Source organism: Squalius cephalus (assembly GCF_949319135.1).
Source record: "Squalius cephalus genome assembly, chromosome: 20".
Classification (NCBI taxonomy): domain Eukaryota; kingdom Metazoa; phylum Chordata; class Actinopteri; order Cypriniformes; family Leuciscidae; genus Squalius; species Squalius cephalus.
The window spans coordinates 26,501,572-26,514,878 of record NC_137141.1 but is presented as its reverse complement, the minus strand read 5'-3'; the positions used below and the strand labels follow the sequence as shown (position 1 = coordinate 26,514,878).

General features: G+C 38.3%; 2 protein-coding genes across 10 annotated transcripts in view; one reads left to right on the top strand and one right to left on the bottom strand.

The window, feature by feature from the left end:
• The window catches only part of kidins220a (kinase D-interacting substrate 220a), a gene marked incomplete at its 5' end in the record, with an annotated part of 51,186 nt that extends 45,021 nt beyond the window's left edge, over positions 1-6,165 (top strand). For all 9 annotated transcript variants that reach the window (XM_079853516.1, XM_079853515.1, XM_079853509.1 and 6 more), the window contains 2 exons: positions 1,446-1,676; positions 3,528-6,165. In XM_079853516.1, coding sequence (XP_079709642.1) covers positions 1,446-1,676; positions 3,528-4,556 — 1,260 coding nt within the window. In that variant the 3' untranslated portion in view covers positions 4,557-6,165. The remainder of the gene's footprint in view (positions 1-1,445; positions 1,677-3,527) is intronic.
• Position 6,166: 1 nt separating this feature from the next.
• id2a (inhibitor of DNA binding 2a) lies at positions 6,167-10,590 on the bottom strand. Its single transcript, XM_079853524.1, has 3 exons — positions 8,505-10,590; positions 8,222-8,282; positions 6,167-7,857 (listed from the first exon to the last, which is right to left on the bottom strand). Exons 1-2 carry the CDS (start codon positions 8,853-8,855, stop codon positions 8,226-8,228), a joined length of 408 nt encoding a protein of 135 aa, XP_079709650.1. The 5' UTR covers positions 8,856-10,590; the 3' UTR covers positions 6,167-7,857; positions 8,222-8,225.
• Between the last annotated feature and the right edge of the window lie 2,717 nt (positions 10,591-13,307).

Here is a 13,307-nt window from a genome sequence, read left to right as displayed (position 1 = left end):
TCAAACCGCATAGAAATATCTGTTGTGATATTTAATAATATTTTATATATATATATATATATATATATATATATATATATATATATATATATATATATATATATATATATATATATATATATATATATATATATATATATATATATATTAGGGCTGTCAAACGATTAATTGCGATTAATCGCATCCAAAATAAAAGTTTGTGTTTACATAATTTATGTCTGTGTACGGAGTATAATTATTTTCTATATATAAATACACACACATGCATATATATATATATATATATATATATATATATATATATATATATATATATATATATATATATTTAAGAAAATGTGTTATTTATATATAAAATATTTATATAATAAAAATTATATATAATATAAATATATATACACAGTATATACATGCAAATATTTCTTAAATATATACATGCATGTGTGTGTATTTATATATAGAAAATAATTATACACCGTACACACACATATATTATGTAAGAACAAACTTTTATTTTGGATGCGATTAATCGCGATTAATCGTTTGACAGCCCTAATATATATATATATATATATATATATATATATATATATATATATATATATATATATATATATATATATATATATATATATAGTGCATTTTTTTAATGAATTTAGAAATTTTCCCCCCAATTTTGAGTAAAATGTCATCTCACAAAATGTAAAAAGAAATAACTCATTAAGCAGAGTCCAATCATTCTTAATTTTATAATTATATCACATTTCACATATATCACATTTGATGTCATTAAGATTTTTTTTTTAAAGAAATTAATGTAAATGTGACAGCAAAGACATTTACAATGTTACAAAAGATATATATTTCAAATATATGCTGTTCTTTTGAACTTTCTATTCATCAAAGAGTTCTGAAAAAATAAATGTATCACTGTTTCCACAAAAATATTAAGCAGCGCAACTGTTTTTAACATTGATAATAATGAGACATGTTTCATAAGCAGCAAATCAGCATATTAGAATGATTTCTAAAAGATCTGAAGACTAAAAATTCAGCTTTGCCATCACAGGAATAAATTACAATATAAAATGTTAATATAAATGCAGCCTTAATGAGCATAAGAGACTTCTTTCAAAAACATTTAAAAATTGCAATGACCATAACCTTTTGAACACTAGTGTATACAAGTCTTTCATTGAGTTTTGTGACGCATCCAGAGTTCACAACCTTCCATAACATCGAAGTTGCATAAGGTTGTCCTTTTATATTTAAACTCAAATATTATTTAGAAAAATAATCCTGTCCGAACAGTTTTAATACTTTTAGCGTTCAAGAATCAAGAGAGGAGGAACACAGTTTCACAAAGATAGTGCAAGATTTGCTCAATGAATGAAATGCACTCTTGCTATCGAATCCCTTTAAACATTGCTGTATTTGTGCTGTAGGTTCTAGAGCAGCGTCATGTGGAGAACCAGCTGCTGAATGATGAATCAGGAGCGTGCAGCGAGCAGGGCAGCAGCGTGTTGATTCAACCCGAACCCCACAGGCCCTCTGAGCCGCCACAAGACGTGACCATCAACCCAGAAAACTTTGCGTACAGCCTCAACCTCAGCTTTGAGGAGCTCAGCGGTGTGGGGCTTGAGGAGCCCTCCAGACAACACAATGCCCACTGGCTGGTGCGTGGTACTGCTGTGCACACAGACACATTCAGCTGGACAAGTACAGCCTGTAGATAAACACAGGTGCACACCATGAGAAGACGCCGTGATTATATACATAGAGGCCAACACAAACATATGTGCGTGTGGAAACAAAGAAACTGACGTTTTTCTTGTTGTTGTTGTTGCGCCTTTTTAACCTAACATTTTCAACACTGTTGCATTTTGACGCTGTGGAGCGCAGCTTCTGCTTTTCAGTAGTCTCTCATCAGCATGAAAATAGCATGTGGTTTACTGGGTGACAAACGGAGTGTTTTCTGACCTAGATGGGCAGAGGAAGTGAAGAGCTGACCACACACACGCTAGCTCTCTATCACACAGAGATAGCTATTTCTGCACTCATCTGTTCACACTTGGCAAGGTGTTTCAACACAAGCAAGAGCTCATAATGGTTTAGATTAGTATCATGGAAGTTGGTTGTGTACACAGACTTAGGGTGCGTCCCATTTTGCATAATTCTGCACTATTTTACACCATTTTGTTGCCTAAGTAGTGTGCTCACACTGAGTATGAGTGTATGAGTATGAGTGTATGAGTATGAGTGTATGAGTATGAGTGTATGAGTATGAGTGTATGAGTATGAGTGTATGAGTATGAGTGTATGAGTATGAGTGTATGAGTGTGTGAGTGGACATTAAATGGAACATGCTGCAGACGCTTCATTGTAGTCTAATTTGAGAGAAGTTCTCATTCTCTGCTAGAATTCATACTCTACAATAGTTGTTCCAAATGACACACTGTGCACTTGTATTAGGCACTCAGCCATGTCGTGTATGTGTAACCAGTCCTATTCGACCCACTCCGAGCAGGATTCGATTCTCTTGAGTGAGGAGTGAGGTTTACATGCACAGCTCTTACTGGCCAACGTCCGTTACATATGGATTTTATGAGGTTATTTTATCATTCAACATCGGAAAGGAAATATAAGGAAAAATGTTTTTTTTAATTTTTTTTTTTTTTAGGTTGAATAAGTGCATCATCCAGGTTTTTAAAGTGCACTTTTTCTTTTTGGAACTTTCTGTGAATGCGTTACTCACACTATTTTTAATTTTTTTTCAGCAAAACGGCATCAAATAGTCCATAAGTACTCATATTGGAATGCACCTAATGACTCATTTGGAACGCAACTAGTGTCTCTACAAAGGGATAGTTCACAGTCATCAGCTCACTGTCATGTTTCTGGAACTCTGCATAACTTCTCATGGAACACAAGGAATTACTTATTCCAAGTCTTCTGAAGCCATGTGAAAGTCTTGTATGAAGAACAGTCAACGGAATTCTTGAGTGAACGTGCCAGGCTTGAACATCTGGAAAGTAAAAAAATAAGTGTTAAATCGATTGTTTCTTCAAATCTGTAGATCAATTTTTTAATTGAATGTTCGTATTAAATGTGGCACGATAAAACTGTACCGCAAAATGATGGCAAGAAATGCCTTTCTATTGAGTTTACAAGGGCTGCATGCAAAAACAAACATAAAATACGACCTGTGTAGAACATCTACCTGTGTTTATTCATGAACAAATGAATAGTTCCAAAGATCTGTCTGAAACAGCCTGAAAAATGGACATTTAAAATGAAATGTTTAAGGATTATTTCTTATATTATTGTGTGTATTATTAACTTCCTTTTTTTAAATATCACTGTTATCATCAATACCAGTATAGTGCGACACCCATAATCGATACCAAGCTAAATAATTCCTTTTGTGTTCCATGAAAGAAAGAAAAATGGCTTAAAGGTTTTATTTTGGGCGAATTATTGCTTGAAATGCCTATTACTGTCTAAATTGACCTGATCTTCTCCTTTAGGCCAACGCTCACCGGACGTCCAGCATATCCAGCCTGAACTCTCAGGAATCTTCCAACGACATCTGTAAGCTGACCGACATGCAGCAGGCAGAGTATCGCAACGCTTACCAGGAGTACATCTCGCACATGTCCCAGCTGGAGGTGTCTGCTGCTGGACGAGAGAGTCCCGCTCAAGCCCTGGCCGGCCAGTTCCTCTCAGCCAGCTCTGAGGAGAAGACTAAGGAAGGTGAGCAAGATGGCCGCAAACCCTATGCCAAAAAGGGCTCCAAACCCGCAGACACTATAGCGGACTTCTCCTCAGCCCCGGATGGTGCTTGTCTAGACCCCATTACAGAGGAGGATGAGAAGTCCGAGCATGGGTCTGCCACTAAAATCCCACCCAGACGCAAGACCAGAGGCCAGGGGCCTTGTTACCACAGCGTGCCGAGCGATGAAGACGACTCTGGGGACGAGGAGACAGACGCCACCCCTCTGCTAAGAGAGGAACCCTGGGCCGCCAAACCAGATCTAGGCCTCTTATCTACAGGGAAGAGCTTCGTTTCAGACATCATGCTGGACAAGAAGTCCTCTGACTCTGGAGTGAGGTCCAGCAGGAGCTCATCCGACCACTCGCTACAAGATGAGGAGAGCGAATCGCCCCAGGAGAAGAAAGAAGAGGAGACCCATCTGATCGAACTGGTTCTTGAGAGCCCGGTTAAAAAGCGAGTCTTACCGCACAGGCTGGGCAACCTTCAAGACGAGGCCGTGGCCCGGATGTCCATCTGCTCTGACGCTCTGTCTGACAGCAGTACCCCTGAGGAAAGCTGGCCCGCTACAGCCGTGAGTAACCTCAACTGCTCGACCGACAACACTGCGCTCAACAACAACATCAACAACAGCACTCAGCAGGAGACCTCCGGCTCCACCGACTGCCCCTCACTCATTATAAGACCCGGATCCAGCACAGAGACCAACCAGAACCTGCATGGAGTCCAACGCAAGAGGTCCATCGGTCCCGACGCCGCTGAGGAACGAGAGAGTGTCCTCTGAGCATGACCAGGTTTGTTTAACTCAAGGAGATCTACCTTCCTGCAGAGCTCAGTTCAAGCACACCTGTCTGTGATTATCCAGTGCTCCTGAAGATCTTGTTTAGCTGGTTCAGGGTTGGAGCTGAAGGTATGACAGGAACTAACAGGATAATTACTGTAAAACAGTCTGTAACAACTGCAAAAGTTAGCGAAACTCGTACGCTGTTACTGCGCATTTTCTTGGCGTTGATTCTGCTTAGCTAATTTTGAATTAATGTTTTAACTATGAAAAGGATCTATCACTGCAAAATCATTTTCTTAGACAGTATTTCTTTAGTTTTGCATACAAAATATTTAAAGGTTCATACAACAAAAAAAACTAAGCATAAATCTAGCCTAAAATTATGGTTTTTAAGTTTTTTTTACTAAAAAAACAATGAGCTGAATTCAGTAACATGAAGTTCATTAAGTAACTAACAATGAAAAATACTTTTATAGCATGTATTAATGTAGGTTAATGTTAATTTCTGCATATACATTTTTAACGTTTCAAGTTGCATTCATTAAACATTAATGTGTTATAAATAAACATGAATTACAACAATGACCAAATTTATAAAGTAATATTGGTAACACTTTACATTAAGGTTTCATTAGTTAACTACATTAGTAAACATGAACTAAAAATGAACAATACTTCTACAGCATTTTTTAATCTCTGTTAATGTTAATTTCAACATTTACTAATACATTATTAAAATCAAAAGTTGTATTAGTTAATGCACTGTGATTTAACATGAACAGCTGTATTTTTATTAACTAACGTAAAAAAAGATGAATACAGTAACAAATGTATTGCTCATGGTTAGTTCATGTTAGTTAATACATTAGGCTAACTAATGTTAACAAATGAAACCTTTGTTGTAAAGTGTTAACGTAATATTAAACTAAATTGCCGTGCAGTGTTAGTTCATTAAACTTAATTCATTCATTAATACTAACAAATTGAACCTTTACAATTTGACAACTTATTCTATAAAAATAAGTCTTAATATATTAAACAAATTTCATCTGGATTTATCCGTAAATGTCTTATTTTAAGGAAGTTTTAGATATTTTTCAACTGTAAAGCAAAACAAAAATACTGTTAAGAATTTGCAGTGTAAAAGTGTGAGAAATGTGTTTGTTGCTGTTGTTGGAGTGGTGTTAAAAATGCAATAAACGGAGGCTGTGAAGCTGTTCGTAGTTTCTGATTTGTTTAGTGCAAATCCTGTTATTTCATGCTCCGTTGCTAACATTAAAGATCTAGTGTAGGTGGGTCCACAATATTCCAGTCATCATGTAGAGTGAGGATTTAACCACATATATAGGTAGTGCTGGTGTTTTTGCTGTGATCGCTATTGTGAAAGCTGTTATTTATTTGTGATTGAATGCCCGATTCCCATTCAGATCATCCCTATAGTGTGTGTTCTGCTTTGTAGTGTTTTAGATGAGTGAATCTATTTGTGAACGGTTACATCAAGAGAAAAACAAGAAAATGTGGACGTTTCTCTAAGGAATTATTTGTGTGAATGCCTTAATGTTTTGTCCTGTTTTCTCACATGAATAAACCTCATTCTTTTCAAAGCTTTTGAATGAGTCTGAAATTGAAATTCATTTTATTTCATTTTAAAATATAACAATCGCATTGCTCAATTTAAGCTTTTAACGGTTTGTGTGTGCTGTCAAATATATTAAATTTTCAAAAATTAAAAAAAAAAAAATCACAAATTTAAGTGTTTTGCCAATGGACAATTTTCCCCCATTAAAAAAAAAGACATTAAAATAAGTGTCCATTATTTTCCTGAGGTGATGTCTGGCTGCCAGCAGGTGGCGCACTCTTCATATCAAGAACACTATTAGAGGTTTAGGCTGCAATTGAGATACTATTCTGCAAAGTGTACATTTAAAAATGAAAGGTATGTAATAAAGAGGGCATACCATTATTATCTTGTTTCTGTAGTTAAATGGTTTTCCTGTATTTTATCCCACAAAATGACTCATAAGTGCACTATAAATTAAATCAAATCTCATTTTTAATGTCTGATATGCTAACATTTAAAATGATCCGCTTCTCACGGTTATTCTAAGTTACGCCATTCTAGTCAAAAGGGCTTGGTGAACAATTCTGAATATTTGTAGGGTTTCCAGAGTAGCTGAGGCTGTAAAAAAAAATTGATAAATGAAATCAATCATTCAGATCTCCGATTTATTCCTTCGTGCTCGTTAGGGGACAGACCGTAAACCTACAGACAATGATTTTACAAATTGAATTCCACAAATCAATAGCTCAATTTTGATTTTATCATCCAGAACACATACGAATGAGAGAACTTGTGGAAACGGCCACAATTAATGTTCTACTTCCAGACACCTTCAAGTTCCACCACACGGGAACTCAGAAAGAGGTTAAAGCGCAAGAAAACCCGCTAGGCCGTATGATTTGTGGACAGTTATATATTAGGAAATAGCACATTTCCCCCCCATTACGAACTGGAATGAATGCACTTTTACACAAACATATGGCAATGTAAAAGATTCATTCAGGTTCCTGTCAGTAATGGGCAAATGTGCATGTGTGAAAGGTCAAAGGACATGCTTTTGAGTACCTGGATATAAAAGGCAAGGTCAATAATATACAGCACAACACTGGCAGATTGACATTTTTAAGATGCAAGCATAACAGACCAGTGTCAAATAAAGCATTTGATTTATTTTGTATAAAAAAAAAAAGGTACGATTTACAATATTACTTTTATAAAAAGTCTCAGCATACAGCATAACACTTTGCAGATACTGACAGTCCAATTTCTGCAACTATACAAGATAAAACTCTGAGAGAGTTCACAAGGTTTCATCATGTCATTTTCAACGTCCAGTCCTTCATGTGCCAAAAGAATTGACAAAAACAGACTTAAACTTTGTACAGTAACTAACCACGTCGTCTCCTATTCACACGGTCTTCACGAAAAAAAGGTAAGACTTCTTCTCAATGCAGAGAAAAGGTTCCTTGCGATCATTTACAGGTTTCCCTCCTATTTTCAGGGAATAGTGCTTCTTCCTCTTGAAGAAAGGACCAAATAAGTCTTTTTAGAAGATAAATAATCAATGTCCGAACTTATAACACATCACATGGATTGTCCTTTTAGAAGCAAAAAAAAAAAAGTCTCTTGATTCAATTACAGGAAAGAAAGAAGAAAAGAAAAAAACTCCAGACTGAGAACAGAAATTGGAGGAAAAGCCAGTTCCCAGGTCCTGTGTGTTCTTGTGTCTTAACCAAACACCTGCAAAAGATTGAGAAAGAGGCGCATTTAGAGAATGCAAACAGGGCAGAGATCCGGACAGCCTGGCGCCAGAGAGGAAGCCGCAGTTTGAACATTTAACCAAACACTCAGAGACTGAGCAAAACCCTGGGCTCCAGATGTACACGAGCACTGCCTTCCCTTCAATGGGAGCATTTCAACATCAGCTGATGATTAATACACACTTCACACTACTTTACAGACTGTGTGACACAAATTGTCCTCAACAAATATCATTTCATGCTCTTTATTCAATTCTGTTCTGACAGCATCAAATATTTTTTTTCTGTCATTTACAGCATATAATACATGGCTCATCAAAACCAGTGTGTTCAAGAGCATTTACCTGATTAACGGTAAAGTGTCCTGCTGTCCTCTGTGATCAAATCTGATTGAAACTCAGGTGTCTAAAGGGACAAAAAAAAAAAAAAAAAAAGTATATTTATTTGCAGTCAAACTTGGACATAAACACGCACCAAATCAACGAAGCTTTGTCGTGCATTAATAGCGCATTTAAAAATTCACATTAGATAGATAGATAGATAGATAGATAGATAGATAGATAGATAGATAGATAGATAGATAGATAGATGTTGCACAGTCACACTGTTCTTTCTGTGGACATTCACCTGTAATGAGAGGATGCTGATGTCTGTGTTGAGTGTTGTCAGGGGTGTTCTGGATGTCCCCTGCCCTGCTCGCGGGTGATGCAGGCTGGTGATCGCCGAATTTGAGTCAAGTGCGATCTGCAGGTCCAGGATATAATCGATGACATGTTGCAGGATTTCCATTTTGCTCACGTTCTTGTTCTGCGGGATACTCGGCACCAGCTCCTTCAGTTTAGAGTAGCAGTCGTTCATGTTGTAGAGCAAGCTCAGGGGATCGTCCACGGGGGTCTTGCTCCGTGAGATTCCCAGACTGTGCTCCGTCACAGTCGCGCTACTTTTCCGGAAAGACCTCACTGGGCTTATTGCCTTCATGTTGACAGCTCTGTAAGGAACGGTTTCGTTGGAAGAGTCGCCTTTGTGTTCGAGATTTCCTCTTTGCTCTGGGCTGTTGAAGCAAACGCAGTGGATTAGCGAGCTGTCATCGCCGTATATATACACCCTGCTAGGTGGGTTGTTCACGCGCTGGTTTGGATTGCGCTGATTGGTGGGTTAGGCCGCGTCAATCATCGGCTTCGCAGTACGCTATTGGCCGCTGTGCTGAGCGCTCAAGACCCGCCCATTTCTTCCGCGTTCTTAACCAGTGAAAGCGCGTGTTTAGGGTGGCGCTGACTGCCTTCAGCTTCCACGGATAATTTCTCAAATCAGTGTACCTGTTTCTGATCAAGAGAATTAGGGACTGGAAAGTATAAGGATGTTTTCACGCATTTTCCGCCTTTGTTTCTAGTGTAACCGTCCAAATGAGCCAAAACAAGCTTAGACTGATTTATGCTGGACATCTTAAATGAACCTATACAATACCTAGGCTACGTGACTATTTTACTAGGTAAAATGTAAACAGATTTGATATAGGCTATCTATATAATGCAGCTTATGAAATGTACAAACCCCAGTTAAGCCTTCTATTAACCTTTAAATAGGCATAGGCAGGGACTTTTCATGTTATTGCTTCTTTATTTTCATCTTTTCCCCTTACTGTTTAAATCATCAACATTTACCTAGAAGTCAGTGGCATGCAACCATACTTTTAGATAAAGATGGCAAGTTGATGTCAGGGGGGTGGTTTATTAGTCACTTGACCTTGTTCTATTACAATATTTTTCTTCAAAAGTGTGCCCACTTTCACAGTGTCCCTCCCCCAACCTCCTCCAGGACACAAAAACCATTAAAAAAATCGATTAAGGTAAAAACCAAAGCTCTTGTAGTGGCGTTTCTTTATCTAGGGTGTTTGCTGTGGATGTAGGCTACCAACATGGTTCAAGTCTATGTAGGCTACTTTCTGCAGTTGGTGTTGTGCCCTTAATGTTTCTGTTTGTTTAAACACATCATGACTGGGGGGGATTATGAGTCTTTATGCCTGTTTAAAGATGTAATAGTGATGACAGGACATCCTCCTGCTCTCTAGTGCACGAACGCGAGCAGCATATTGATAGACGCGCGGGAATCAATTACCGGGAAAGTGTAGCCTACTACTGTAAGTTTTAACGTGAAACTGCACAGCTGCAACTGAAGTGAAAATGCATTCTTTATGGGACTGGGAAGAATATTTTTATCCTGACACGGATTATATTACCATTTTTTAGAAACCTTTTGGCAGTCTAGAGCGAGGCGAGAGTGGTGGCAGAAAATAGAAAAAAAGCTCTTTGTTTACACATGCTAAGTAACAATGGAGACAGAGATTTCCTGGTTGCTTGTGCATATCCGACTAAACAGATGTTTGCGGAGATGCGTCGGAATGCAATCGTGTTGATGTGTCGGAATGCACCTCATACATTCTCATTATCACTGCTTAGAAAATGAAGAAGCCTAGCCTACTTGTAAGATAGGACCTCCGGGTCGATGCATTTTAGGCTGTCTTTTTTAAAAGGAAATCTTTGCAACAAAAACTGCATTCAGCGCGCGCAGAACTTACAAACATGACACATAGCTTTGTGGTCTCGTCCGCATCTGCCGCAACTGGCTTTTTCCATTTTCTCCCTCGTCCTTTTTTTTTTTTTTTTTTTTTTTTGTTCTCACAGCTGTGTACATTTTGCATGACACCCTGACTGATCCCTGACAGGTGATGAATTGGCACCAAGCAAAGCAGCACTACAGAGCAGCGCCGCGAGCTCGCGCTCTCGCAGACTCTCTGGCGCCAGCCCCGTGACGTCACCCATTGACAGCGGCCCTGCAGCCAGTCCTCGCGGCGCCGTCCAGGCGGCTGCTATGGAGACGGGGCCAGTTCTCAGCTGATCAATGGGGCTCGGGCACTGAGAGATCGGAGTTCAGTTCGTCACCTCCGAGGCCCGCACACCTGCATCGATTTGCATTTCTTTGCTTACGTTTAACTTGGAGGACTCCTCGGCCTTTTGAAACAATCTTTGAAACGAACATAGAGTAACCTTGAGTTACCTCAACTTTATCTCAATGTGCCTGAAGTAGAACGTACTTTCAGTTAGTCATGCATTATTATGGATTAAAAAGAGAAGAAGAAGCACCTTCATTTAAATGGGTCATTCGTTTTAACCTCAAGCGAAACAACAGAATTTCGAATTATGGGGTGGTTTTAAAAGAAAAGAAAAAAGAAAAAAACTTGTGGGTTCTTAAAAGTAGGCTGCAAGGAGGAATAGGAATCGCGCGTGAACACAGATTGCCTTAAAGGGATAAGTTAGTTCACCCAAAAATGTACTCATCCTCATGTTGTTCCAAACCTGTAGGCCTATATGAGTTTCTTTCTTCTGTTGAACACAAAAGAAGATATTTTGAAGAATGTCGGTAACCAGAAAGTTGACGGTAGCCACTGACTTCCATAGTAGAAAAAATCAATGGCTACCGTCAACTGTCTGGATACCGACGTTCTTCAAAATATCTTCTTTTGTGTTCAACAGAAGAAAGAAACCCATTCAGGGTTGGAACAACTTGATTCCCTAGTGAAGTAGATGGTATCTATGGTAAAGGCAGAATAATAACGAAAAACTCACACTTTTAAACTAAGAAGGCTACAGGCTTCTCATTGTACTAGAACATATCCCAAAATGCATATTTTAGAGTCACGTTTGTTCTGTCTCCTGTCAAAATGCTAACAATGATAATGGCAAGAAAACAATCTAAAGTTGGCAGAAAGTTGACGAGTTTTCCACGGGATGGAGTCAGGATGTCTGTACCGCCTCCTCTGCTGTTCCAGCTCACTGCAGCTGCACAATTCCTCCGTCTCCAGCTCACCAGATCCCAAAGAGTCGCTTACTGTCGTCTACTATCGTTGAAAACAATATGCACACCACTTAAGTAGCCCATAACATAAATAGACATAAGCTATATAGCCTACCATCTACAGTTATCCCGAAGAATCTCAAAGTCACGCGCATTTTGAAAGTATTCTGAACAACGCTAACATTACGCGACGCTTTCATTAAATTCCTCTTTAGAAATGCGAGATTTTGAAACTCTCACATCAAACTTCCTGATAACCTGTGGGAGAAAACGAAATATTGCTGTCCCGATAACCCCGATTCACCTCGAGTCCCCACAAAATACTTCGCCATGGCAAATTTAAACATCCGGACGCATGTAATCGTTTCGTTTCTCGTTCGGCTGTGGTTGGTTTCGGCGCTCGGTAGAGGCTTTGCGAGGCTCCCACGCGCCTGTCGCGTGCAGCAGTACACGCGTGAAAGTGTGGCTCGCGACTCTTGTAGCAACATCGACCCCATGGGCGTGGCGTTGATGTTTGGCTTAAGCTATTGTTCGCCTCCCAAAGAGGGTCCTGAGAAATGTTGCAATTCAGAACTCGAGTATCTTTTCTTTTTTTTTTTGGTTGCGTAATGCAGTGCTGCTGATTGTATTCACACAATAGCCTATTTGTGAAACCATTGAAACACATTCTTGCTGTCAGAGCATAACTATTCATAATACAAATACAAATAAGGGAGACCCTACAGCCCAGGGGCTAGTTGTCACAAAAGTTTTTTTTTTCTGATATAAACAAGTAAATACAGTAAAACCACACCTGCAAGCTAGTCAGACAAGATTCATTTAATGATGGTTGATTTTAACCGAAAGGTTAATCTGTTTGCAAGTTGTCACAGCTCTTAAATGTTGTAATTTTACACAACTTATATGTATTTTGGCTAAAAGAGGCTCTACAACGAGTGGCTTTTGTGCCCTATAATTGTTTTACAATTATCTAATTTAAAGCTATTATTATACTGTTATTATTATTATTATTAGGCCTATTATTATTGTGTGTGGGGGGTGGGGTGTCTTTTTATTTAAATAAATTAAATAATTAAAGAGTTAATAGGGATTTAAGGGAATAAAAAAAATGTGTTCCATGTCTATGACCTAAATTATTCGCAAATTATATTTTATTTGAAAATATGCACACATGCAATCTTATTCATGTCTAATATGTTAAAAACACAAAACGTTTTTTTGTTTCGTCACATTCATAATTTATGTGCTAGAGAAACAAGTGTGCAGCAATCTTAAGAATTTTGTCTTTGAACTTCCGTTTTTGCGGTACCTCTGTATATTTCTATGGCATAGGTCTATAGCTGTCGAAGAGTAACTGGTGAAGTGGATTTATTTCTTGTAGATTTATTGAAATTGTAATATTTAAAGCGGACGTTATAACAGTAAACCGGGATGATTTTAAAACGAGTGGTTCATTTATAAATCTGTAAGATCTTACCTTCATGCTGTGGAAATACAAACCGGAAGACAGAATACAACGAGTGCAGCGCTGAAAAGGGGCGTGGCTAAATAAGGACAATAGAGCTGGTAAGTCCCGCC

What these genes read in the sequence shown, in the direction of transcription:
- id2a (XM_079853524.1), bottom strand. Translation starts at nt 8,855, where the DNA reads ATGAAGGCAATAAGCCCAGTGAGGTCTTTCCGGAAAAGTAGCGCGACT. An exon ending in TCAGCATCCTCTCATTACAG is followed by an intron (nt 8,283 to 8,504) that starts GTGAATGTCCAC and finishes TTGTCCCTTTAG; the next exon opens with ACACCTGAGTTTCAATCAGA.